Here is a 27,267-nt window from a genome sequence, read left to right as displayed (position 1 = left end):
ACCCTTTGTATGCTGCGTGCAGTCTTTGTTGCCCCATCTAAAAAAATATTAAAATTAGAAAAGGTGTAGAAAAGGGCAAGAAAAATGATTAAGGGTATGGAACAACTTCCATGCGAGGAGGAAGTAAAAAGACTGGAACTGTTCAGCTTGGACAAGAGATGAGTAAGACTAATATGATAGAAATCTATATAATCATGAATGGTGTGGAGAAGGTGAATAAGGAATCCGTTCACATGACACATGAACCGGGGTCACCCAATGAAATCAGAAGGTGGCAGGTTTGAAACTAAATAAGGAAGTACATCACAAAACATACAATCAACCTATGAAACTCATTGCTGGGGGATGTTGTAAAGGCAAAAAGTATAACTGGGTAAAAAAAAATTAGATATGTTCTTGGAGGATAGGTCCAGACATGGTTATTAGGCAAGATAGTTAGGGATACATCCCATGATCTGGATGTCCTTAATCCTCTGACTTCCAGATGCTGGGGCTGGATGACAGGGGATAAATTGCTCGATAATTGCCCTGTTCTATTAATTTCCTCTGAAGCATCCTGTCAGAAGACAGGATACTGGGCTCAGTGGACCATCAGTCTGACCCAATATGGCCATTCTTATGTGCCCATAAAATGCCATTCTCCTCAATTAGGATTCAGTGCAAAATTTCAACATTATAATCCTAATAATTTCAGCACTAGTGTGGTTTAATTTTTAAAATAGTAGGATTTTTTAAAATGATTGGTGATGTGTATTATTTTCAGTCTAATCGTTCTCAAAAACAGTTCACTTTTTTGGCTAAAACTTTGGAAAAAAAAAAGCCATATTTGGCCACAAAAATGTTAGCCAAAATATGAAACACTCAGAAATTTATAAGCAACTGAAAATAGAGACTTATAGTAAAATAATAATAATAATTAATAATAAAAATTAGACGGCCATAGTTGTTGCTGATGTTCCAGCTATAATGTATAGGTTTAACTGGAAAATTTAGTGACATGTACTGATACATCTTAAGGGTTTGGTTTATTCATGTATGTTTTCCAATTCAATGAGGAATTTTGTGAGAAAGTGATTTATGCTGTTGGAACTGGAATGAAAGGAGCGGAAGAATCAGGAGCAAAGAAGCTGCTAACATCTGACTCCCTATTAGAAGGATAATTCTGTAGCAGTTATCAACACACCATTTGGCACTCCAGAAGAAAGGGCAGAAGTTAGTTATCTTGCTTGTCTGCCTTATAGCATTCCCTATTGCAGGGGTGAGCCTGAGAAGGAGCCAGAATTTACCAATGAACATTGCCAAAGAGCCACTGTAATACGTCAGCAGCCCCCCCATAAGCTCTTCCACCCCGCCCCCCAACCCCACTCTGTGCTTCCCACCCTCTGGCAGCCCGCCAATCTGTGCCTACCCCTCCCTCCCCGCACCTTCCAATCAATTGTTTTGTGGCGTGCAGGAGCCTCTGGGAGGGAGGGGGCGGAGCGAGGGCACAGCAGGCTCAGGAGAGGGGATGGGAAGGGGTGGAGTGCAGGCAGAGCCGGGTTTGAGCAGTGAGCACCCCCTGGCACATTGGAAAATTGGCACCTGTAACTCCAGCCATGGAGTCTGTGCCTATACAAGGAGCCGCATATTAACTTCGGAGCCACAGGTTGGCCACCCCTGCCCTTTTGTGTTTAAGAACTTCCATGTGACAGTGATACACCTGAATTTATATCAGAAGAAACAATAATTTGCCTTCAAGACTTTTTTTTCTCCAGATAACAACTTTTGTAATTTTGGAATAAAAGTACTAAGTGCTCAGCATCCTAACTTATGTTTAAAACACCTTTCTTCACCCACAATTTGTAGCTATATGCATTGTGGATCTTAACAATAGTTATTTTATTAATTTGTTTTATTATTGTTTAACAAACTATTAAAATGGCATCACAAATAGCAGGCACTATACATAAATTGTTATGACACTGCAGCACTCAGATTATGAATTGTTCCCTTTTGTATTTTATAGGCTTTTCAGACTAATATTTATGTTGACCACTGACATTTTCAGGCTTTGCTCTCTGTACATGATACTGTTGCTCAGAAGAATTATGATCCAGTATTGCCTCCCATCCCTGATGATATTGATGAAGAGGAAGACTCAGTAAAAATAATCAGACTTGTAAAAAACAGGGAACCACTGGTAAGTTATCTTTCCTTTTGTTGCTTTCTTTAATAGTTATGAAGATGATTAACATGGCTAGCATTAGCTGGAAATATGAGTAAATAATCATTTCAAGTTTTTCTAGAATGCTGAGTAATGCACTTGTGAATTCCACCTTCACTTTACTGAAGTAACTCAAATGGGTGAGCTTCTTGTTGATATTCTTACTTCACGGTTGTTTTAACACCACCTGCAGGCCACTGAAATTAATGAAATATTCATTTTTAATCTTGAACCTGAACTATGAGCTTGTTCTGAAGAGCAAAGATGATAGGGAATCCCCAGTGAAATCTAGATGTTTGTCACAAATTGTTCTTGTTAACATTAATATGGAGAATGTGACCTTTTAGTATATTGAAAAGGAGCATAAAACACATTTGTAAATACCTTGAATTGAAGTCTGGGCAAATTTAAGTTGTCTGTTGTAGTTTGGGATTAAAACACCAGAAAATTGATAGCTTCATGGGAATATCTGGAAGAATGAAATTAAACCAAGTATGTATTACAGGAATATTAAATTGTTGTATTGATTTGCTGTAGACAGTCACGTTATGTAATATATAGCTAATTACCCCCCTCCCCCCGCTAACTTGCAAATTCTTTGTTTTAGGTTATGCTAAAGATTTGTTTAATGGAAAGGAATCTTGAAGAAATATCTGTAAAAGTTACTTTTAAAGAGCCGCAATTCTGTACCCAGGATGGTGGGGAGAGAGTGATGCCTGTGTTAGATATACAATGGTAGCTTGTCTCAGCTGATATCTCAGGAATGCCCTCAGTCTTGACAGATCGCTGGCATCAGTCAACAAGAAATGAATTTTAGTATTGACTGACTCTGGGGGCCCATGGGTACAATTAAAAGTTTAACCATATGGAAATATTTTACTTGGTATTAACATTCTAAATCTTTTTTTCCAACTATTTAAATCACGTGTCTATTTACAAAGCTTTTCATTTTTTTATCACATGAATTCCTTCTGTTAGAGAAGAAACTTACATTAGGACTTAGTGTCAGGAATAGGCAAGAGGAGAAATTGTATCTACTTCTAATTCTGAGAGGTGTGAAAAATTAAGTATGCCATATAAAATTAGTTTAAATTAAATAACTTGTTTTTAGTATTAATTGAAAACATCATTGACCTGTCTGAGTCTATATCAATAGCTTTGTGTCACAGAAGCTTAAAAATATAAAATCTCAGAATTTGTATCATTTTCATAAAGTTTAACCTTTTAAAACACTTGCAGATTGCTTTGGGGCCAGATTTAACATGTAGCAGGTTTTAGTTATCAGTAAATAAATATGGTCTCAAAAACTGAGATTTTATGTTATGCTTATTCATGAAGTTACTTTTTATAAAAATAGCATCAACTTTGAAAAAGTAATGCTGGAAGGGAGATGCCTGAAAACTTATGTGAAATGTTTATAAAGTACAGTGTATTTTTCAGGAGCAATTTTTATGCATGCCTATCATTATGGAGAAAGGGAATACACTAACTAGACATTGCAAAGTGCCAGTGTTCCTTACTGTCTTAGAATTTAGGATTGTTAATGTTGGATTTGTGTAAACAAACACACAGCAATGAAACGGTGATTGACTTGTGCTAGATAGGATTAACAGGTAGAAACAAACATGACCAGTGAAAGGAACTAGTTTTTGAAGCTGTGTGGAAATTTAACATTTAAAAGGGATAAATAGACATTAATACACTCTTCTCTAAAGCAAAGGTTACATTAAAAAATATGGGCCACATTAAAAATGTAGCTAATCGGAATATTCATTTTTATACATTGCCTGATTGCTATACACCTTTATTTAACAGGCAAAGCATGCAAAATAAATCTGAAGTCTCTGACCTTCTTTACTTTTAACCTATATTACAGGCCAAACTTGTTTTGATTTGTTGTTAATCCTTGAAAAATAAGGGCTTATTTTGTTAATATTCTGGAACCAGCAGTATCCAGCAGATGAATGGATGGAGTAGTACTTCTCATCTCTATGAAACCAAGTGACATAAAAGTAAACAAAAAACAGTCTGGCTCCTGGAGAAGTTGCATTAATGTTTCAGTACATTTGCATGCTGCTTGCAGCTGTACCTTTAACCTCATTCTCATTCTCTGATCTCCATATGGTTTCCAAACTCCTTATTTCCCTTTTAAAAAATATTTTAAATTGAACTGTGCTATTACACCTATATATGTCACGTTTTGGCTAGCTCTCTCCTTTGGCTAGCAACACTAAAAACATTTTCCAGACTCCCAAGATCCAACTTTAACTGTCTTTGCTTTTTAAAGCACAGTATGAGATGCTGCATTGCATGTGCCACTGAAAATACTGGGGCTCAACAATTAATAAGAATAAATGCTCTTGCCAGATTATACACACCTCCTGGATTAGGCAAGTCTTGCAGTAACATGAGAGAAGCTGCTTTTTTAGTATTCCAGCAAAATCAAAAGTACTTATACATTTAAAAACAAATTAATTGATACCTGAAGATGTTTTTAAAAACTATAATGGGCAAGGTTTGGAGACAAGTAGGAGAAACCCTTGTTTTTCAAATCACTTTGCCTTTTTATAATGTGTAGTACATGAGCTAACCTTGAAGGCCAGTCACAAGACTCAACTAGTGCTCTGTGTGGCTGCATACTCACTTGGGCCTTGTCTTCCTTATGAATAAAAGATATATTCGTATCGATCATGACATGTAGGGAAATGAGGACATACACAGGGATAGATTTAAACAGAAGGCTGCAAATATATTAACGCTGAGGTGGGACACTATTCTCCCTGCCTCCCCATCTCTCTCATATCAGCCATTTAAGTGGGTCCAGTGCTAGGTTAGAGGGCTTCCACCATATAACCCATATCTCAGGGTACGCTCTTTTCAGCCTGCCCCAGGTCTCAGTTCAAGTTTCTGAATAATCTCATTCTCCACCCACAAAGGAAGTAGAGGATACCATAAGGGGACAATGACCTACAAAGGTCCAGAGTGACCTAGGCAAATTAGAGGATTGGGCCAAAATAAATCTGATGAGGTTCAACAAGAACAAGTGAAGAATCTTGCATTTAGGATGAAAGAATCCCATGTACTGCTACAGGCTAGGGACCGACTGGCTAAGTAGCAGTTCTGCAGAAAAGGACGTGGTGATTACAGTGGACAAGAAGCTGGATATGAGTCAACAGTGTGCCCTTGTTGCCAAGAAGGCTAATGGCAGATTGGGCTGCATTAGTAGGAGCATTGTCAGCAGATCGAGGGAAGTGATTATTCCCCTCTATTCAGCACTGGTGCGGCCACATCTGGAGTATTGCATCCAGTTTTGGGCCCCGCACTACAGAAAGGATGTGGACAAATTGGAGAGAGGCTGGCGGAAGGCAAAGCAAGTGATTAGGGGGCTGGGGCACGTGACTTATGAGGAGAGGCTGAGGGAACTGGGCTTATTTAGTCTGCAGAAGAGAAGCGTGAGGGGGGATTTGATAGCACCCTTAACTACCTGAAGGGGGGTTCCAAAGAGTATGGAGCTACAAAGTTCTCAGTGGTGGCAGATGATAGAACAAGGAGCAATGATCTCAAGTTGCAGTGGGGGAGGTCTAGGTTGGATGTTAGGAAAAACTATTTCACTAGGTGAAGTACTGGAATGGGTTACCTAGGGAGGTGGTGGAATCTCCATCCTTAGAGGTTTTTAAGGTCCAGCTTGACAAAACCCTGACTGGCATTATTTAGTTGGGGTAGGTCCTGCTTTGAGCAGGGGATTAGACTAGATAACCTCCTGAGGTCTCTTCCAATCCTGATCTTCTATGATTCAAAATATTTGTCCCTTCTTCAGTAGGTACAGTGAAATCCCAGATCTCTTTTACCTTTGGGAGCTGGCCCTTTGGCTTTTATCCTTAATGGATGCTGACCGCAAGTTGTGATGAACTGAACATTACTACAAATGCCAAACAGTAATTTCTCTTATTTAACCCAACTGTGCTGCATGATACTGTGAGGGAAGGCCAAATCTCCCGAACAAACAAAAAACCACCAAGCTTCCAAGTACTTGGCTCCAATCGGAAAAATTCCTTCCTGACCCCAAAACAGGCAGTTGGTTAGACCCGCAACATTCTAAAACAGCAATTATACTAAAACTACAGGGAGGAATAGTGGAGCAGCTAACAAGAGCAAGAGGCTTCAAAAGCCTGGGCATAGGCTTAAATTAATGAGGGTGGGGAGTGCAAGGGGCTGGGCAATGGAAGTTGAAGAGTCTCTGGAGGAAATACAGCCCACCTCTGCATTCCAAGGCATACACCTTCCTCCTCTGGGATTGTCCATCACACTGCAGTTCCGATCAAATTTTACACCCAATGGGATGGGTGGGCGTTTTTTGTCTTCACTAGGGTTTTACTTCAAGTTAGCTTACTTGAGTTAGAAACACACCGTTTTTTTCATAGCAAAGACAGGGTGTTGGTGGTATTAGTTACACAGAATATATTACACCCATTTTTCTTCAGCAAACAGGCTTCCCATTGCTTCCAGGGTCAATCCTAAGTGTTGTCCTTGGTCTTTAAGCTAAGGTTCCTGGCTACCTGATCACCTCTTTCCCCACATGCTATCACAATTAAGGCCAGTTGTAGTGATTTTAAAAATCCTTAGATTTAAACATCGTAGGAAAGATAGCTGGGCATTTTTAGAAGAAGGCCTTGAGTTATGACTTTCAGATTCCATCCTGGTTTAATGGAACTCAGCTTTTCGACTTCTAGAGTAAGAGTGTAAAACCTCCTCCTTTTATATCTTTTTGCATGAGGGTTGGCAGCCTGTGTGGATGGTTGTATCGGAGATGTCTTGTGTTTTTATTTGACTTAAGAACACTTTAGTAGATATATAAATAAGCATAATCTCACAATTGAGAAAGAAGGCTGTATTGGTTAAATTGGTTCCACAATTCAAGAAGAAAGCTGATAAATTGGAGAGGGTTCAAAGAGCCACAAGAATGATTAAAGGGTAGAAAACTTTTTAGTGATAGATTCAAGGGGCTCAATCTATTTAGCTTAACAAAGAGAAGGGCAAGGAGTGGTTGATAACAGTCTATAAGTATCTATGTGGGGAACAAATATTTAATAATGGGCTCTTCAGTCCAGCAGAGAAAGGTATAAAAAGATCCAATGGCTAAAAGTTGAAGTTAGACAAATTGAGACTGGAAATGAGGTGGAAGTTAACAATGAAAGTAATTAACCATTGGAACAATTTATTTTGGTTCATGGTGGATTCTTCATCACTGGCAATTTTAAAATCAAAATTGGATATTTTTTTGTAAAGATATGATCCAGTTCAAAAGGAATTACTTTGGGAGAGTTTTTGGCCTCTTTTATGCAGGTGGTCAGACTAGATGATCCGAATGATCCCTTCTGACCTTGGAGTCTATGAATCTATTGAGCAAAGCACTTCACCATTGATTTAATTTTATGGTGGATTGTTCAGGAAGAATGTTTATTACTTAAAAACCTTGATGTCGCAGCGTGGCTGGCCTCTGAATAAAGTAGATTCAGCTGCCCTGTGACAGAACAGGTGCTATCAGTTTGGCTGATTAAAAGGACAGGGCAGCATCTGGCCTACAAAGAATCAGGGCACCTGGGTGTGGAAGGGAGACCCAGTAAGTCAGAGCAGACTGGTTCAGCCAGGGGCAGATGAGAGCTGCCAGAGACTTGGAGGAGTGGAGGCAGTCCCAGAAGGAAGCAGAAGGTATTTCCTGGGAGATGGCTGAAGGCAAGAAGAGCAGTGAAAGGCGTTTGTTGGCTAGTGTCTCCAAGCCAGATGGCCACGGTCAGAGGACTGGAGAGGGCTGAAGGCAGAAGGAGACGCAGAGGGGTTGCCTGCAGGCTCTAAACTGGAGAGTCCAAATCAAGGGACAGAGAGGGCTGAAGGCAGGAGAGCAGTAGAGGAGCTTACCCTCTGACTTCTTCCGAGCCAGAGAGCTGTACTCCAAAGAAACTGTAAGAGGGCCAGGGCGAGTGAAGGATGCTCCCCAACAGAAGCTGTGGGAGGATTCCTGTTCAGGTAAAGTAAGGTTGCACTCCATTTGCAAGGGCTAGGCTGGCTGTCCTGGTACAAGGCAGAGGAGGACTGTCGGAGGGTCTGGTTGTGGTCAAAGTCACCAGTGTGTCATATGTGGGGCATCCAGAGACGAGATAGCGTAAGTTTTAATTACTGCTTGCACTCCAGTGAAAAATGGACTGCATGTTTGGAGACTTATGTTTTGTATCATTTGCACAAGGTTTTTTAATAATTTGGTCCCAAGGAAGGATAGTATTGAGACTTTCTTGTCTGAAGTAAAGTTATTGGGTAACCTGAGAGGGGAAGCTGAGGCAGGCATGCCTGTCATGCAGTAGCCTGCCACAGGACGGCACGCCACATGGGACTGCCCTGTGACACCTGGTTAGTGTCCAATTATTGGAAGCAAGCTTCAGACTAACCTCTGTTACTGTGGTGCCAGAGCTTAGTATTGAGATAGAGTAGATGTATTAATGTAGCAGTGGATGTGATTTTTCCACAAGCACGAGCTCAAGTCAGCTGACACAGTGGATGGATTCTAAGTGGCTCGTGGGGCTTCAACTACAGGGCTATATAAACTGATAAAATGAGTAGTATTTGCTTCCTGTGTAAATAATACTCACTTAAAACTTTGGCTAGAATAATTGCAGTAAAATCCTCGTAATTTTTCTAACTCCCAGTCATATTTTCATCTGAAATTAAATCGTAATAAAGAACTCTAGCAAATGTCATAGCAATATAATTATATTATAAAAATATAAAAGCAGATTTTTAGCAAATTACAGAAAGAGTGCACTGCTTAGAGAGAGGATTTTGTACAAATAAATATAAAATGTAATATTGTGTTATACAGACCAAGAATTTTGCTACAGAGTGGTGGCTACTGTCGCAATTGCTACCAAAGAGACTCTGAACATGTGGTGGTGATTAGTTTTCTAGGGAATTTTCTTTTTCACAGCAAATATAGCCTCTGTGTAATAAACAAATACAAATCAATCTCCCACTTGGCTTTTGAAGTATTGTGTTCTATTTTAGATTTGAGTTTTTAGGGGTAAATTTTACTCACAACCATTAAAAATGTTCAACACATACAAATCATTTGACACCTGTTACTTACGTGTACATTTTTCCACCTTTGTGCTCCTGAAGTACTTCACATTTGAAACAGTGATGCACATGTTACTCTGCTTTATTTTCTTGATGACAAATTAAGAAAGGCAGAAAGAAAAGAAATATATATATCATAAACAACTTACTCTGACCTCAACTGTAACTCTTCTTTGACAAGATAACACTAAGCAGTTGATACTGATGCACATTTCAGCATGTGAGATTTTGAGTGAGAAGTGAAAATAAATAAATGCGGATTCACTAATGAAAAAGGTAGAAGGTTTTCCGGAAGAGTGACAGTTAGATTCCTGGACAGTTATAACATTGATTGATCAGCAGCAATATTGCAAATAATGGAAGGGTGCATTGACCAAGTCATCATTAGACAGTTAATACTGTGAAAAGTTGAAAATGTCTGCCAACAGTTTTTCTTTCCAGTGTTTGTTAGTGTTCAAATAACCTCTTCCAAAAAATAGATGTTTAGCACTTGTAAAAACTGCCAGTTCAATTAGCCATGCTGCCTGAAGTCGTATCCACAGAATAGGGTCAACAAGTGTTAAAAATTGGGACACCAAGTCACAAATCCAATTTAGGTGTAATCAAGATTGGCTTTTATTTATACAATTTCAGACAGAATTATTGTCACCTGTAGTGTTTGGACATACATTTATGCCAGGCAAATAACAGACCAGACAGAATTGGTCAGGCCCAAGTTACTGCATTCTGGGGCACCTGGAAGTGCTTCCACGTTCCATAATAATTGTTTCCTTCTCTGATCCCTTGGTCTGGTCCTTCAGTCTCATTCTTCAGTTTCTGGTCTGGTGTTTCTTCAGTTTGGGCCCATGTTCACTTTGGTCTTTAACGTGTTTCTACGTTGCAGATTACTTAGTCTTTATCCATTTGGCTTTTAGTACATCAGCCCTTTGGATTTTAGGTAACCACACATTGCACATGCACAAGCTTCAATTGCTCAACTTCTGTATTTTTCCTGCTGGTTTTGCCATTTCTGGGTCATGTTTTTATGTGTCATCCTGCCCTGGATCTTCCCAGAAAAAAAGGCGGGTGGTATTTATTATTAAATGTTTGTGTATCTTGTACTTACTTCTTCCAACATGACATGTTACCTTTATTCTGTCAGCAATAATGTTTTAAACAGATTAGCAATTTTATGTAAAAGAAGAATTGGCAAAACCACATTTATGCCACCAAAATCTTGGCCTAAGTGTTACCTCATCAGTACTCATTCTGTATGCATAATTACAAATAATTAAAAATATAGCTATTGGAAACTTTTCATCTTAACATTAACAATTCTTCATTTTATATTTCAATGTTATACATCAATTTATGTTATTCTGTGCTATCCTTAATCTATTAGAAAGGGGAGGGGAGTTATGGAAAACATAATTCTTTAATGTCAAAATTTCTTATTTTCTTTAAACATGGGTTTTTCATTCAAAATTCAGTTTTGAATGAGAGTGGGACATTTTCTGTATATGTCATAACTGTGTTTTAACAATTATGAAATAGGTACAAGAACTAAATAAATTGAGACACCTCTCGGACATCTGAAAATTTCTAAAGAAGTTTCTTTGCAATGATCCACTTTGTTTTTTCACAAAGGAGTCTTTAAGAATCTTTGTTTCTTGGATGATTCTTAAAGACTCCTTTGTGAAAAAAACAAAGTAGCCGCTTGTGTGTGTGTGTGTTTTGTTTTAAAGGCATAAATGTTAGCTAAAGATGCACAAAAAACATTTTGTGCGTTTGGCAACATGGCCTCTTTCTATGCAAGAACTTTACTATATATATATAGTATAGTATATAGTGTGTGTATATATATATAATATAATTTTCAATTTTTAGTAGTACACAAGTGCAAGTCTAGAGGCTGACTATACAAATAGTATAGCCCTGTACACTTAGGGGAAATATTAAAGTCCAAAATTATATTGTTTTCATGTTCCCCTCAGATGTATAATAAGGATATGTCTACATTGCAGTAAAACACCTGCAGCTGGCCTGTGTCAGATGGCTTGGGCCCCGGGGCCATCAAATTTCAGCCTAGATATTTGGGTTTAGGCTGAACACTGAGCTCTGGAACCTCCTCCCATCACAGGGTCCTAGAGCCCAGGCTCCAGCCTGAGCTCGAATGTCTACACTACAATTTTATAGCTCTGCAGTCGAAGCCCCACAAGCTCAAGTCAGCTGACACAGGCCAGCAACAGGTGTTTTATTGCAGTGTAGGCATATCCTGAGTACAAATATCACACCTGTACAAAATGGAGGAGTTATTGCTAGCCTCCTGAAAAGAATTGAACAAGTGACCAATTGTATAGGATAGAAGAAGAGACAGATTTCTATCAACCTGATACACATTTTTGTTGTTTGTATGTAATATTCATTAATTACGTCTATTTTGTGTCATAACATTTTTATTAACAGGTGCCATTTCTATTTTTGGACTACAGTATACATCATTACAGCTTGCAGTTTTACATTTTAAATGTTTTCTAGTCCAGTGCATTTAAATCATGCTAAGACTTACCAAAATCTTTCTTTTCTTTTCTTTTTTTTTCCCCCAAAGGGGGCTACTATTAAAAGGGATGAACATACTGGTGCGATTGTAGTGGCTAGAATAATGCGAGGAGGAGCTGCAGACAGAAGTGGTAAGAGAGATCTTTTTTGGCACTAACCATTCAAATTATTTAACTAAGAAAAGGCTGAGAGAGAGAGTGTGTGTGTGTGGTGAGATGTATCCGTACTGCATTCAAAGATAACTGGGAGTTGGGTCATCTTCTAGGATGGTATTTCAGAGCTGGTGATGGTATTTCCTGTTGAATGAAATGTGGAAATGATTTAGTGTTTTTGAGTTATTAAATGAAAAAGCACAATAAGTTTTATCAATTATTGTTTGTTACTTGACAGATTTGTGCTTAGAAATGCTGATACGTGCAAAGATTGGTTTAGTTCAGATAAGAATTCAAAGATTTGTTAGAACAGCTTTTCTTTGTATATTTCTCATACTTTCTGTTTCTGGATGGATCATAAATAGTGCAATAGTAGCCGTGTTCTCTGTATTATCTTCATACTGAAAATAGGAAGTGAAGTGTGCAAAAATTTTAAAATGGTCTGCGTTCTTTACAACGGTTGGGTTCAATTCTTATTTTCTACAAACCAGTATGCCCATCTGTAGTATAGGCACTTAATGCAGAAAGTAACTTTATCTTAGATCAGTGATCCCCAAATTGTGGGGCATGCCCTCCCTGTGGGAGCATGGAGGAATGTTTGGAGAGGTGCACAGTGGGGCCTGGGCTTGCCCCCATGCGGGCAAGGAGGGAATTCCACACTTCCAGCCTCACTTCTCCCCCAGACTCGCTCCTCCCCCAGCCCTGCTGCTTGGGCCAGCCCTCATAGGAAGCAAGGAGGGAGCGCCATGTTTCCAGTCCTTCACCCACTTCTCTACCCCCAGACCAGCTGTGCCCTCATTCCCTCTGCCCCCAGACCAGCTCCACTCTGTCTACAGTGCCACCCTCTGCCTTCAGCCCAAGCTCTGCTGCTCAGGAAGCCTTGGCTGTGGAGGGGGGTGCAGATACATTCTGTTAATAATAAGGGGGGTACAGCTGGAGAATTTTGCGCACTACTGTCTTAGGTGATGTCTTCAAAGAAGAGCAGAAGTGGATGGGTTTAATGATACATGGTGTTTTAATTTGGTTATTCAATTAGTTATTCATAATTTTACATATAGACATCTTGTATAAACTAATCTTGACCAAAGAAGATATTTATTATGCAGTAAATTATATATAAATTGTATATTGTTCACTTCATGTTAAATATTTGAAGGAAATGAATTAACTTCAGTGCAGAGAGAATTATTTTCCAGTAATGAAGATGCATAGCATGCCTCTTAAAGGCTCAGAAGAATTTAATGGACATAGGATTGATTTTGAAACCTAATCTAAATGCATTGATATTTGCTTTTGTATTCTGATATTTGCTATATTGTATATATAAGCATCTTGTATTTAATTCTGTAAATGGGAGTTTTCCATTGCACTTTGATAGCATGGAAAAATATTTAATTGCCTCACCTGTAGGTGGTAAATGTCCCAAGCTATGAGTGTCTGGGAAAGGAGAATATGTCTCCGGCTCTTTGTCTGTGGAGCAGACAGAAGGGGTCTTTCAGCCTGTGATGGTTGAGGGTAGTGCAGTTGTCGCAGAGTTGGTTCTGGATTCAGCTAAAGCCCAGGAAGGGAATGGTCTTAAGTTTGTGTTTGCTAGGGAGAATGGCACTGTAACTAGGTCGCATCCAGTTAGTGTCTATGTAAAATCCCAGAGACCAGACAGTTCCGGTGCTTGTATTTTGCCTGTTGCTAGTGTATGGTTGGGAAATGATGTAGCAACCCTGTCTAATCAGGGTGAGATCTTAGCCAGGGCACAAGGAGAGCATAAAGGTGATTTGATTGTGTTACCTACTGAGGGTGTGGAAACCTGTAGAAAGAAGGAAAAGATTCCTGAACTTAGATTCATAGATACTAAGGTCAGAAGGGACCATTCTGATCATCTAGTCCGACCTCCTGCACAACGCAGGCCACAGAATCTCACCCACCCACTCCAACAAAAAACCTCACCTATGTCTGAGCTATTGAAGTCCTCAAATCATGGTTTAAAGACTTCAAGGAGCAGAGAATCCTCCCTCAAGTGACCCATGCCCCATGCTACAGAGGAAGGCGAAACTTGTGTGTGGCAAAGGGAAGGAGAATTCTTCTAACCTTTTATCTAGGAAGTCTGTAAGTTTGCCTGAAAGGGGATTGTGTAGGAATCTGCCTGATGGGCCAGAGGTAATTCTGGATGTAAGTGAGACCCAGAAAGAGTCTGTTGTTGCTCAGGAAAGTATTCCTCTACAGCAAGTCCTAGGTAAACTGGGTAAGGGCAGAATTTCTGTGAAGGGTGAATTGTTGCATAGAAAAGCCCCTAGGAAAAGGAATCCTCATGGTAGTCTTTGCAAGCAGTTTACTGCAACTGAAGGGTGTGAAAGTGATTTAATCAAGACAGTTTCAGTTCCTAACAGCCAGAAATTTTCAGTTGTGAATGAAGCCACTGACTTTCCTGTTGAAAGATCCAGTATAGATAGCTTTGAGAAGGTCTCATATGGAGTGAAAGCTGTTAAGAAAGTTAAACAGTCCTATAACCAAGTGGCTGGTTTGGCCAGCTTGTTGGGCAGACAAGGTTGTTGAGAAAGGGATGTTTCCATGCTAATTCTTTAAATGAACAGTATGTGGCCCAGGTCAAGATGGGGGCTGTTAACCAAGAGAGCCCGAATTGCAGGCCTGCAGACTGGAGCGCTGGGAGAAGACCTGATCCCAGTTTGGTCCCCGGGGGTTTTGGGGTGGTAAAAGGGCATGGGCCACATAAACCTTCCCACATGCGGCATGCGAGTGCTATCGACCATCCCTGACCTAAGGGAGGGCATGAAACTGGAAGGGCCTGGTTCCCACCAAGGAACAGGAATGGAGTCTTCGAACTTAGTAAGTAGTCTAGCTAGATATGCGTTAGATTATGATTTCTTTAAATGGCTGAGAAAATAAGCTGTGCTGAATGGAATGGATATTCCTGTTTTTGTGTCTTTTTGTAACTTAAGGTTTTGCCTAGAGGGATTCTCTATGTTTTGAATCTAATTACCCTGTAAGGTATTTACCATCCTGATTTTACAGAGGTGATTCTTTTTACTTTTTCTTCTATTAAAATTCTTCTTTTAAGAAACTGAATGCTTTTTCATTGTTCTTAAGATCCAAGGGTTTGGGTCTGTGGTCACCTATGCAAATTGGTGAGATTTTTTTACCAAACCTTCCCCAGGAAGGGGGGGTGCAAGGTTTTGGTGAGGAGTTTGAGGGGGAAAGACGTTTCCAAACAGCTCTTTCCTAATTAAAAAACAGGTTAAACGTTTGGTGGTGGCAGCGAAAGTCCAAGGGCAAAAGGTAAAATAGTTTGTACCTTGGGGAAGTTTTAACCTAAGCTGGTAAAAGTAAGCTTAGGAGGTTTTCATGCAGGTCCCCACATCTGTACCCTAGAGTTCAGAGAGGGGAAGGAACCTTGACATGGTGGTAGCGGTGGGATATTTTCCACTGAATGCATCTGATGAAGTGAGCTGTAGCTCACGAAAGCTTATGCTCAAATAAATTTGTTAGTCTCTAAGGTGCCACAAGTACTCCTTTTCTTTTTGCAAATACAGACTAACATGGCTGCTACTCTGAAACTGGTATCACGGACTCCAACACCTTCAGTTGTTGTATTTACTGCACCTGAAGCAAGGGGAACATTGTTCGGGTTTGCCAAAGGAAGGCAACAGTCCTTTATGGAGGGGGAGAAGGCGGTCAGAAATTGCCGCAAAATGTGAGTGGTGGTCAGCTTTGCGGTGCTGACTCACTCTCTGGGAATGCGAGGGTGGATAGCTTTTAAGGTGCAAGCCCTGGATGTTGGAAACCTTTTCTCCATGCAGCAAGGAGGTGCTGGATAAAGGACCAGAGCGGGGGAAGGGAACTGTCATGATTGATATGGCAGGGAGCCAACCCACCTTTCTTATAGCCCACTTTAACCCTCCTATGAGGATGGGATGGATGGTAAGGTCCAAGCCATGGATTGGCTGGGGAACCTGGATGAAAAATGAAGGGGGAGCTGGTTGAAGCCCCAGGTAGCTATTCGAATAAACATATATTTGTCTACACTTTATCTGCTGGGTAGTCCCAGACATCTATATAATAAAATTGTGGCCTGATTAAATCCATATCAAGTGTCCCCTATCCTCCTTTCTGTACAAACCTTTTTTTCTCTGCAACACAATTTTTGCTTTCCTTCTACTTGTGTCACGAAAGTGAATTTTACCTCTCACTTTCTGTCAGTAGTTGTTTAGTGCAGTGGTTTTCAAACTTTTTTTCTGGCTACCCAGTTGAAGAAAATTGTTGATGCCCACGACCCAGTGGAGCTGGGTATGAGGGGTTTGGGGTGTTGGAGGGGCTCAGGGCTGAGCAAGAGGTTTGGGATGCGGGAGGGGGCCAGGGCTTGGCTTGGAGTGCAGGCTCTGGGGTGGGGCAGGGGATGAAGGGTTTGGGGTTCAGGAAGGGGCTCCGGGTTTGAGTGGGGGCTCAGGGCTGGGGCAGGTGATTGGGGCACAGGCTTACCTCTGGCGGCTCCTGGTCAGCGGCACAGCTGGGGTGCAGAGGCAGGCTTCTTGCCTGTCCTGGCACCGTAGACCGCATTGCACCCCAAAAGCAGCCAGCAGCAGGTCCAGCTCCTAGGCAGAGGCATGCAAGTGACTCCGCGTGGCTCTCACAGGCACCACCACCCCTCCCCCCCAGCTTCCATTGGCCAGTTCCTAGCCAATGGGAGTGCGGAGCCGGTGCTTGGGGCAGGGGCAATACGCAGAGCCCTGTGCTCCCCTGCCTAGGAGCTGGACCTGCTGCTGGCTGCTTCAGGGCGGAGTGCAATGTCGGAATAGGTAGGAACTAACCTGCCTTAGCCGGGTGGTACTGCTGACCAGAGCTGCCGCGATCAAGTATCTTACATTTCCATAGTTTGAAAACCACTGGTTTAGTGTAATGATTTTTGAACTATTTAAAAAGTGTTTGGGTGTTCCAGTCTATAAAACCGGACACCTGGTCACCTTACTCTCAGTGGCTAAATGAAAGCAATATAAGTTGATAGAAAATAAGTGTACAACATTTCTGATATTTGTATCTGAAAGACTGGGAATATTGGAGATACACTGTTAACTTTTAGAGAGAAGGAAGAGAAATGACCAATCTACCAACTCTCTCAAGATTATTCATGATGATATTGGGTATAGTAGTGTTCACTATATATTCATGTTTCTACAGCATCTGGAGGAAAGATGCGGAGATCAGTACCTAGCTTAGAAGGGATGAACTAAAAAAAAAAAAAGGACATAATGCTGACTGTGCACTTTTTCTATTAAACACAACCATTCAACAACAAAATAAATATTTATCAATGCATAGGTCTTATTCACATTGGTGATGAACTTAGGGAAGTCAATGGGATTCCTGTAGATGATAAAAAACCTGAAGAAATAATACAAATTTTGGTAAGTAATAAACATATTTTAAAACCTGTTTTGAAAAAAATTAGAAGCAATTAGTTTTGCTGTTTCAGAGGTGCCTATTTTTAAAAAGTATATCAGTGCTGTTTTTTCCCTGTACCATCATTTGCATCCCTTTGTCTTCCTTGATGATGGGTTGTATTTTTTTATATTAATATTTCATTTATAAAGGGTGAATAGATGTTCCAGATAAGCATGTTACAGAACTAAGTAGTTTGTATTATAGGTAGTTATCTGCACATCAGTCAGAAGTGATACAAGTGGTTGTTAAACTATCCCTATGGAAAAATTGATCTGCTGGACTCTAAATTTATAACAATTGATTAGCTATTTATTTTTGATATCTATTATTTATATATTAACCTTTTGTAAAGTATTTATAACTGGAACCTTACTATGAAGTGTTACTTGATGAGTATGAATTGTACAAATGCTATTGTGCTTTCTCAGCTTGTGCTCCTCTAAACTATACCATTGCTAATAGCCATATAAACTTGTAAGTTTGGAAAAAATCACACAATTTATAACTTAATCTTTTTTCAGAAATATTCTTTTTGAAAAAATGTATTGCTAAGTCTTTCTGTTGTTGAGGTAGTCTTTGCTACGCAAGTACATGTGTGGTTGCCACGTTGAATTGACTGGCTTGCTTTAAATGTTTGGCTCAATAGCCAAGATGATTAACTTCAAATGTTCACCTTCCCAATGGTTTTCTATGCCTGCTCTATGGTTTTGTGTTCCCAATCAAAATGTATTTTCCTGCAAAATTAATATTTATAAAAAAGCAATCTCCAGAAATGCAGTACCAAAAGAGTGAACAGTTTCCCCCATTTACCTTACTGAAATACAATATAAACATCAGAAGCTAGTTAGAGCCCTTTTCAATGGTAACCGTATTACTGTTTCCAATCCTGATGCTGGTGAAATAAGAACTTGGCTGCTGTTTTGTCAAACAGTAAACTTTTGGATTACAGGCTTGCAGGCAGAAGTATGTCTCACTTAGTAGTGAACAGACTTGTTTCCATTTTGCTTGAATCGTTGGCTGTCTTTGTTGCATTGTGCTAGTTTTTATGGAATAGTCTGCATGCAATAGTAGCAGAGTCTACAACTAATGAGCACTTCCTTCAATAGCAAAATGTCAGGCAGGCAGTGGGACTATATTGTGGTTTATAAGTAAAATTCAACCAGACATACACACTTCAAATAGGGCACAGGGAAAGAGGACTGGATGAGATGGTTGATAATGGTTAACTTGTTTAAAGACTTGCATTTTTTTTTCTCTCTAGAACACAGTCTGTTAAAAAATGTTTTCCTTGTTCTGGTCTTTTTAACTTGCCAAAAGAATAAGTTCCAAGAAAAACAGTTTTATGCTACAGTTGTGGCACAAACCTGTTTGAATGTTTCTGTAATTTTTTGAATGGTATAATGTTAGTTGGAGTATTCCAAACTTTGCCAGGAGACTTGGGGCTGTACCTGATGTACATAAAACTGAAAAATTGTCTTTGCCCTCATCTTTAATATGGAATGGCAGCCTCTGAAACTGCTGGTCCCAGCTTCTCAGCTTTCATCTTTACTGTGAGCAGTGGTACACAGATCAAAATGAAGCATTGCAAACCAGAACCTGTGATCTTCACAGTTCACAGCTGCATGTTGTGGCATTGTAGAACTCCATGGGTCATATATGGGCTGCATTTTGACTATCTCTGCATTAATTTGGTGTCCCTCTTGTTTGCATTTAGACTCACTGTATTGTTTAAAATTTTGAGAAAGTAATTCTCAATTTGTTTTCTGTTCAAAATATTAATCAGGCTCAGTCTCAAGGAGCAATTACGTTTAAAATTATACCAAGTATCAAAGAGGAAACACCCACAATAGAAGGCAAGGTAAGCCCTACTTAAGATGTTTCATATGACGATTGCAGTGACTCTTACACTGCATATAAACATTTTATCAGGATGTGGGCATAGGAAAGACAGACACAGGGCTGGATTTAAGCAGCAGGATGCAACTTTACTAAGTCATCAATGGGGAGCGATGCTATACAGCCCTCCTTCACATACCAGGCATTTAACTGGATCCAGTACAGGGTTAGAGGACTCGCATCATATAACCAATGACTTTGGGTAGACTTGACTAGGCCCACCTCTAGAAGTCAGCTCACTTCTGAATCTTCTCTACCTACTACATGTGAGTGGAGGAAGAGAAAGCTCCCAAGGGAGTACCTCAGTCCGTGAAAATTGTGCATATCCACGTCTCCTTACAGTCATGAAGTCCACCAGTGAAATCACAGGTCTCATTTTCCTCTGGGAGCAGGCCGTTTTAATCTTTATGTTCACTGGACACTGGCTTCAAGTTACACAAACTATAACCTTCCTAATGTAGACTTCCACATAAACATTTTACCTCAATAAATTTTTATAACATTGCATAATTTAGGTTAGAGTTCTTTGCAGTAAATGCAAATAAAAAATGGAATAAACCTATGGATTGTCTTAAATAAAATGCTCTTCCTTCCAGATGTTTATCAAAGCCCTATTTGACTATGATCCTACTGAGGATAAAGCAATTCCTTGCAAAGAAGCTGGGCTTTTTTTCAGAAAAGGAGATATCCTTCAGATCATGAGCCAAGATGATGCAACCTGGTGGCAGGCTAGACATGAAGGTGATTCCAATCCCAGAGCAGGCTTGATCCCTTCAAAACATTTCCAGGAGAGGTGAGCTACTGTGGTACATAGTTTCATTTTTCTTTGTATACTAATACATTTCTTTGCAAAGCCTTTAGGTTAGCATGGTTATCATACAAGTGCTTGTGGATTGCAAGGTTATGATCAACTTTGAAACCTTGCATTGTGGTAAAACAAATGAACTTGGAATATCTTTGTCCAAATAGTTTGGATTTCCTTCCTTGTCTGGCTGGAATGAATAATGACCGACTGATAGGATAGTGCTGATCCAGTTTGGAAGAAAAGCCATATGGAAAATAGCACTTCAGTATCTGTAGCCACATTGATGTACTATTCAGGAAAAAGAGCTGCAGCAGTTTTTGGAGAGCTTACAAAAATTTAAGACACTAGGATTTAATAGCACTTGAATAGATTGTATTGTTTTGGGTTAATTTAAAAAAAATCTTTCAGGATATTTTACAATAGTTTCATGATGCTGAGTGTTTATTAATCCCAAACTCGCACTGAAAACTGAGGCATTTGTCTTTTTCTCTCTCTCCCTTTACCCCCTCCAATTTTTTAGGAGATTTGCATTGAAAAGACCAGAAATACATATGCAGCCACTGAAAATTTCCAACAGAAAATCATGTAAGTCTGTTAACCTGGAATAGAAATCATGCTCTTTGATCTCTAACCTTAGAACACTTGTTTCAGCCCGGTCAAGAGGATGTACTACTCCAGGGTATAGTAGCTCCTGAATCACATTATTTCAAAAAGAAAAGCAAATTATATATGTATATATAATATGAAAAGTAAAATTATTATGATTCATTCCTACAGTTCAAACTACAATTGCTCTCAACTTGCTGACTTGTTAATATATTCAGGGCCCAACCCTTAGACTTTGAATATGTAATGCCTTTAAAAGTCAATGGGTGTTTTGCCCGATGAAGTCCAAAAAAGGTTTGTATTTTTATACATGTAAATACTGTGGGCCCCATTCTGTAGCACTTCATCATCAGGATGGTGGAGTCAATATCAAGCGAGATAAAAGGCCAGATACCCTTATGTCTGTAAATATTGCTTCCTCCCCTCCCATCCCGCCCACAAATGGCACATACGTATCTTTTAAAAATAAGGGGACATAGATTTTTTACAGGCTTCAGTATAAGCCAGTGTTCCCAAACTGTGGGTCATGACACCAAATGGGATCACGTCATCAGCAGATGGGATCACAGCAATTCCTACTTGCGGAGAACACCATTTTGCTCTGCACAGCATGGCCTTGCATGTGAGGTCACCATGCCTGGATCTTCCAGGCTGTCTGGGGTCCCAACAGGAAAGACTTGATTAAAATGGGGTCATGCTGGAAAAGAGTTTGGGAATCCTTAGTTGTAAGCATTTCTTACCTTTTTTTAAAAAAATAAATCATTTTAATAGTCTTGATTTTTAAATACAGTAGTTATACAATATGAAGAAAAATAAACTCCAAGTAAATCTATACACAGAAATAAATGTATTCTCTCTGCTGGAATTTACATCAACATCTGTTTAAGTATTCTTATATTTTTCATTTGACCTGTTACTTCTTTCAGTTGTACAGACTCATAACAAAGTGAGCACAGTATGAGAAATAATCAAGCTAAAATAGACTCTAAATCTTAAATGCAAACATGTTTTTTTTTTAGTTTAACTAGAAATATTCAGACTTCAATGCCCAGTGGGTCTACTGTTAAAACTACAACAAAATCAAAGAAGTTGGGAGATATAACAGCAGACAATGGATTATATCATATATAGTGTCACATTAAGAAAACAAAGTTAAATACATCTAAAGGTTGAATTTGTTCAGTGTTGAGGTTAAAATTTTCCTTAACTCACCCCCTGGCTTTTAGGTTAGATACTTACAGTTATTTAAATAGCTTTTGTGTTTTAGTAACCTTTGTTAGTTATAAAATGATATTGACTAAAAATACCCCAATAACATGCCTTGGAGCCCAGAAGCCTAAATTATAGTTGTAAATTGACATAATTTTGAGTCCAATCTTTGTACTATTTTTAATATGCTGCCACAGAATAACCCGTACTGTGGGGAACACCCCTAGCTGGCAACTGATCTACTGCTTTTCTAGGTTCTTGTTAAAATTGCTCTGCCCCAGTGTTGCTAACTTTTTAGCTGCTTGTCTCCAGTTGTTCACAACCTTGTGGCTGAATAGGAGGCTCCTTAAGCAAGTGGAACTTGATTGTGGTGGCAATAGGGCTTTCCAAGAGGTGCATTGAACACTATAATGAACATGGGTCCAATGTGGTTCTCTCTGTGACAGTCTCCTGCCTGGAGGCTTCCATGAGAGAGAGGGTAGACATGAAAAAATGCAGATCCCCTTACCATGTAAACACCGGGTAGGTAGACCATTCAGAATGAGAAATGCCAAAGCTGCAGTCTGGTGATAGTTTCTCATTCTTGTCTTGATTCCTCCTTGCCCTCTTTAGCTGTGCATTTGTAGAGCCCAGATGAGGTTAGTGCTCCCTACCCCCATTCTTTGCTTATATCTCCTTGAAGCTACAGCACCTCAGGGTCAATCAGTAAGTCTCAATTCGCTTCTTAGAAGGTCTCTTTTGGGCAAAGTGGGCTGCAGCTGCCATCCTCTTGGATGCTGCAATAAATCCTTGGAAGGTAGTGATGCCTTCATGAGATCATAGGCTGGTGGGATGTCACGTACATTTGTCCTTCAGTTCCCCTTTTCCTCAAATCAAGTGCTCCAGGAGCTGTCTCTTACTAGCTGCCACCTCCAGCATTCTCAAGATTTATATGGAAGAGGGTGAGTGCTTTTCTGACATGAAAGCCATCCTCTTTCATAAGAGCAAGCATGAGTTTTTGCCATGGAGAGGGCTTCATATCCTTTATAGAAGAGGTTACTAAAGTCCTGGATTTGTCTAGGGAGAATGCTCAGGACCAGAATGCCCCCTCAGTTCAAATTTTAGGAAAAACTTTCCATCTGCTTCCCCTTCCATGAGGACATTTGGGGGTCTTGGCAAAAGTTCAATGCCCCATCTTCTCTTTCCGAGATTATGCACTGTTTTATCATCTTCCCAAGGACAGCCATGAGACCGAGACGTGACTCTCTCCTACACATGAGCACAGGAGTCACCTCATCATTCTAGAAGTAGGAGGGAAATTAAGCAGTGCAGATTTGAATGGATAGCATGGCGGCAGTGTCAGACATCAGTAAGGCAGGTGACACTCAGAGCAGGAGATGGGCTCAGGAAGTTGCAATCCTGATGAAATTGGCAACACACAATTTGACATCCCTTGTTGCTACCTGTGTGGCCAAGTCACTCTGTCTCCAGACAGACTAGCAAACATGAAGATTCCTTTTGCAGAGGAATGGGAGTTGCATCAGGAAGTGTGCTTGAAAGTCAGTAAATACTGGTGGACACCAACATCAGATCTGTTCACAGCAACCAAGAATACCACAAATCCCAGGTTTTGCATCTGTTATTAAAGGAGGGAGCCATTTTGTTTTTGTCGTAGGTTAGGAGTGGGGGTAGAAGCTTCTAATATATGTCATCCCCCTTTTGTTCTGATTCATAGGGTTCCGAGGCAACTCAGATCAGATGGGACAGCTTTGATTGTGCCAAGTTGACCCTACTGTTCATGATATTTAAAATTACTAATTGATTCATAGATACTAAGGTCAGAAGGGACCATTCTGATCATCTAGTCCGACCTTCTGCACAGCGCAGGCCACAGAATCTCACCCACCCACTCCTTTGAAAAACCTCACCTATGTCTGAGCTATTGAAGTCCTTAAATCATGGCTTAAACACTTCAAGGAGCAGAGAAGCAGAGAATTGGACCAGTCTGAGAAACACCTTCCCCTGACTCTGATCTTCAGCCTTCTGGCTCAGCTCTAGTGTCTCTCATATTCACCAGGGACGCCTCACCCTAAACAGAGAAACACTTATAGGATTGATTTTTGAAGAGACATCCCTAATTCACCAGGAAAACTCAGACAGATAGGGTAATGTCCACAAACCTAACATTAAATACAGCTTAGACAAACAGAACCTAACCTAACACTTGAGGAAAGTTCCATTTCTGGTTTAAGGGGTAAAAGATGTTTGCCCTCTTCTTCTAGTATAAGAATTTTCCCAGGGAGACTTTGAATAAGGCAAAGCCTATGAAACCCTGGTCCCTAAGTGTATTCCACTGTAGATGTGTATGCGCTCCACATGCCCAGAGCTGGAGAATTTTGAAAGTAATGTCGACTGGTCCACACATGCGCCCTTGTTCACCTCATGCCTCTGACAAGGAGATAAAGGGCAGGGAGGTCTGAACACCTCTCCAGTTCCTTCTCATTGCTGCATGGTCCAGATTGGAACCTACAGGGTCCCAAGCATTATTACTTTATCTGTGAGCATATATCTGTGTATATATAGCATATATCTGTAAAAGGTTTTAGAATTTTTTTGAGTTTAAAGGTTTATCTGATACTTTTAGTGTTTTATAGTTAGTTAGCTTCCCTGACCTGGAGAGTGCCTCCCACCCTGTACTCTGTTCTGGGTACAAGGCTGTGTCCAGAATTCTGGGCTTCAAAATTTGTGCTTTCCTGCCTGTGCTCCTTCTCAAGCAGCGACAACCATCAATGCTGCTTTTACTGCCTTGGGGAAGCCCACATTTCAGCAAGGTGCAATATCTGCCATTTGTTCCCCCGTCGTACCCAGGAAGGGCAAGTCCGGCTCTTCCGAAGGTGGAGAACTCCCCAGGTGGACCTGTTCGCGACTTGGCAGAACCATCGAGGGCCTGGGGAAGGGCACTATCTCAAATGCCTTTCTCCTGTCCTGGTCAGGCTGACTTCTCTACACCTTTTCCCCGTTTCCTCTAATCAGCAGGGTCCTGGAGAAGATAAAGACGGACAAGGCCCGGGTCCTCCTGACTGCCCCAGCATGGCCCAGGCAGCATTGTTATGGGACCCTCAGGGGCCTGGCGGTAGTTCCACCATGGCCATTGCCACTCCACCCGGACCTGCTCTCTCAGGACCAGGGCCGCCTCCTCCACCCCAACCTGGCGGCTCTTCACCTCGCGGCGTGGCTGCTCAGTGGTTAGGTGGAGAGGAAAGGACATGCTCAGAGCAGGTTCAGCGCATCCTCCTCAAAAGTAGATGGCCCTCCACTCGCCGCACTTATTTGGTTAAGTGGTTCCGGTTTTCTAGGTGGGCGGCGGACCAGAGTGTCTCCCCGGTGACTGCCCTGATCCAGCTTATCCTTGATTACCTCCTCCACCTGAGGGCCCAGGGCCTGGCGCCCTTGTCAATCAAGGTGCACTTGGAAGTCATATCAGCCTTCCATTTGCTGGTGCAAGGGCCCACGGTATTTTCCCATGCTATGACTGGCCGGGTCCATAAGGGTTTGGACCGTCTTTTTCCATATTCTAGACCCCCGGTCCCACAGTGGGACCTAAACCTGGTGTTGGCTCGTCTCTTGGGGCCCCCATTTGAACCACTGGCCACGTGCTCTTGGTCTCACCTCTCGTAGAAGGTGGCCTTCCTGGTTGCAATCACACATCCAGGCGAGTCTCCGAGCTCAGGGCCACCGTACACGGTCTTTCATAAAGGCAAGGTCCAGCTCCACGCACACCGCGCGTTCCTCCCGAAGGTGGTCTCTATCTACCACATGGGTCAGGACATTTTTCTATTGGTCCTCTGCCCCAAGCCTCATGCGTCCAGTGAGGAGCACCATCTCCATACTCTCGATGTGCGGCAGGCTCTGGCTTTCTACCTTGAGCAGACCAAGCCATTCAGAAAGTCCTCACAACTGTTCATCGCCTCGGCTGAGTGTGTGAGGGGCCAGCCGATTTCCACTCAGTGGCTTTCCAATAGGATCACTTCATGCAGCTGTTCCTATTATGAGCTGGCGGGTGTCCCCCTTTCACCCATTGCAAGGGCACACTCGACTTGAGCGCAGGCCTCGTCGGCTGCCTTCATGGCCCACGTCCCCATCCAAGACATTTGTAGGGCCACCACGTAGTCTTCGGTTCACATGTTCACCTCGCACTATGGGATGATGCCGGGTTCGGCAGGGCTGTCCTCCGTCCTGGGAACTTGTGAACGCCTACCCACCTCCAACAGATATAGCTTGGAATCACCTATTGTGGAATACACATGAGCAATCACTCGAAGAAGAAAAGACAGTTACCTTTTCCGTAACTGGTGTTCTTCAAGATGTGTTGCTCATGTTTATTCCACATCCCACCCTCCTTTCCCTCTGAAGTTGTCTGGCAAGAAGGAACTGAGGGTGGGGGGAGCGCGCAGCTCCCCTTATACCGCGCCAGGCAGGCGCCACTCCAGGGGTCATGGAGGCGCTCCCCCCTACGAGTACTACTAGGGGGCAAAACTTCCGGCACCGGTGCACGTGGCGAGCACGCACACCTATTGTGGAATAGACATGAGCAACACATCTTGAAGAACACCAGTTACGGAAAAGATAACTGTCTTTTACTGAAACTGACTCTCATACCTGAATTATAGTCATTAACTTTAATCTCTGAAGTTTCCATCCAACTTCCCTCCTTTTGTTAATAAAGAGCCTTTATGGTATTCCTTAGAACAGAGCTGTAAAAAACTGCCTTGAACACAGGACTTTCAAAGGCCCCAAGTTAGAGGATAAGGCCTCTCATTCTGTCAGAGCGAAATTGATATGCACTTGCATTTAGGAAGCATACATTGCCAAAGGGCATCTCTCTTGGTGTAAATGCCCAATCCCTTTGGGGAATGCTCTTATTGCAGACTGAAAAAGAAGCTGCCTTAGTGGGCAAGATCTGCAACAGTGACATGATAGCTGGTCTACATTATAGAATTAATGTCAGTGTTTCAATGAACACACTTTTTCACTATAGTTTGAGATGGTGTCCCCTAGATCCTCTTTTCAGTAGCCACAGCTGGGTCTCCTATGATGCATTGGAAAGTATATCCTAGTTCCAGTTATTGTGGTGGGGAGGGGGAGAAGGAGAGAAGGTGAGCATTTCTAGCAAGTCACAGGATTTTGGAATCATATGTAAATTCACTTTCTGTGAATGGAGACCACCATTCTGAAAGCCCCACTTAGGATGCACATCTCACTGTACTGTGCAGGTCCTTTGTTTTGTTAGTGTTTGAAACTAT

The 27,267-nt window shown here is 41.2% G+C and overlaps 1 protein-coding gene across 7 annotated transcripts in view; it reads left to right on the top strand.

Moving 5' to 3' along the window:
- The window catches only part of MPP7 (membrane palmitoylated protein 7), a 340,879-nt gene that overhangs the window by 245,559 nt on the left and 68,053 nt on the right, over positions 1 to 27,267 (top strand). For all 7 annotated transcript variants that reach the window (XM_043509503.1, XM_043509502.1, XM_043509504.1 and 4 more), the window contains 6 exons: positions 2,048 to 2,179; positions 11,916 to 11,997; positions 17,347 to 17,432; positions 19,253 to 19,327; positions 19,962 to 20,158; positions 20,691 to 20,755. In XM_043509503.1, the coding sequence (XP_043365438.1) occupies positions 2,048 to 2,179; positions 11,916 to 11,997; positions 17,347 to 17,432; positions 19,253 to 19,327; positions 19,962 to 20,158; positions 20,691 to 20,755 (637 nt within the window). The remainder of the gene's footprint in view (positions 1 to 2,047; positions 2,180 to 11,915; positions 11,998 to 17,346; positions 17,433 to 19,252; positions 19,328 to 19,961; positions 20,159 to 20,690; positions 20,756 to 27,267) is intronic.

The sequence above is a fragment of the Dermochelys coriacea genome, chromosome 2 (assembly GCF_009764565.3).
Source record: "Dermochelys coriacea isolate rDerCor1 chromosome 2, rDerCor1.pri.v4, whole genome shotgun sequence".
NCBI lineage: Eukaryota > Metazoa > Chordata > Testudines > Dermochelyidae > Dermochelys > Dermochelys coriacea.
The sequence above is the reverse complement of the archived record's forward strand: the minus strand, read 5'-3'. Positions and strand labels throughout refer to the sequence as shown.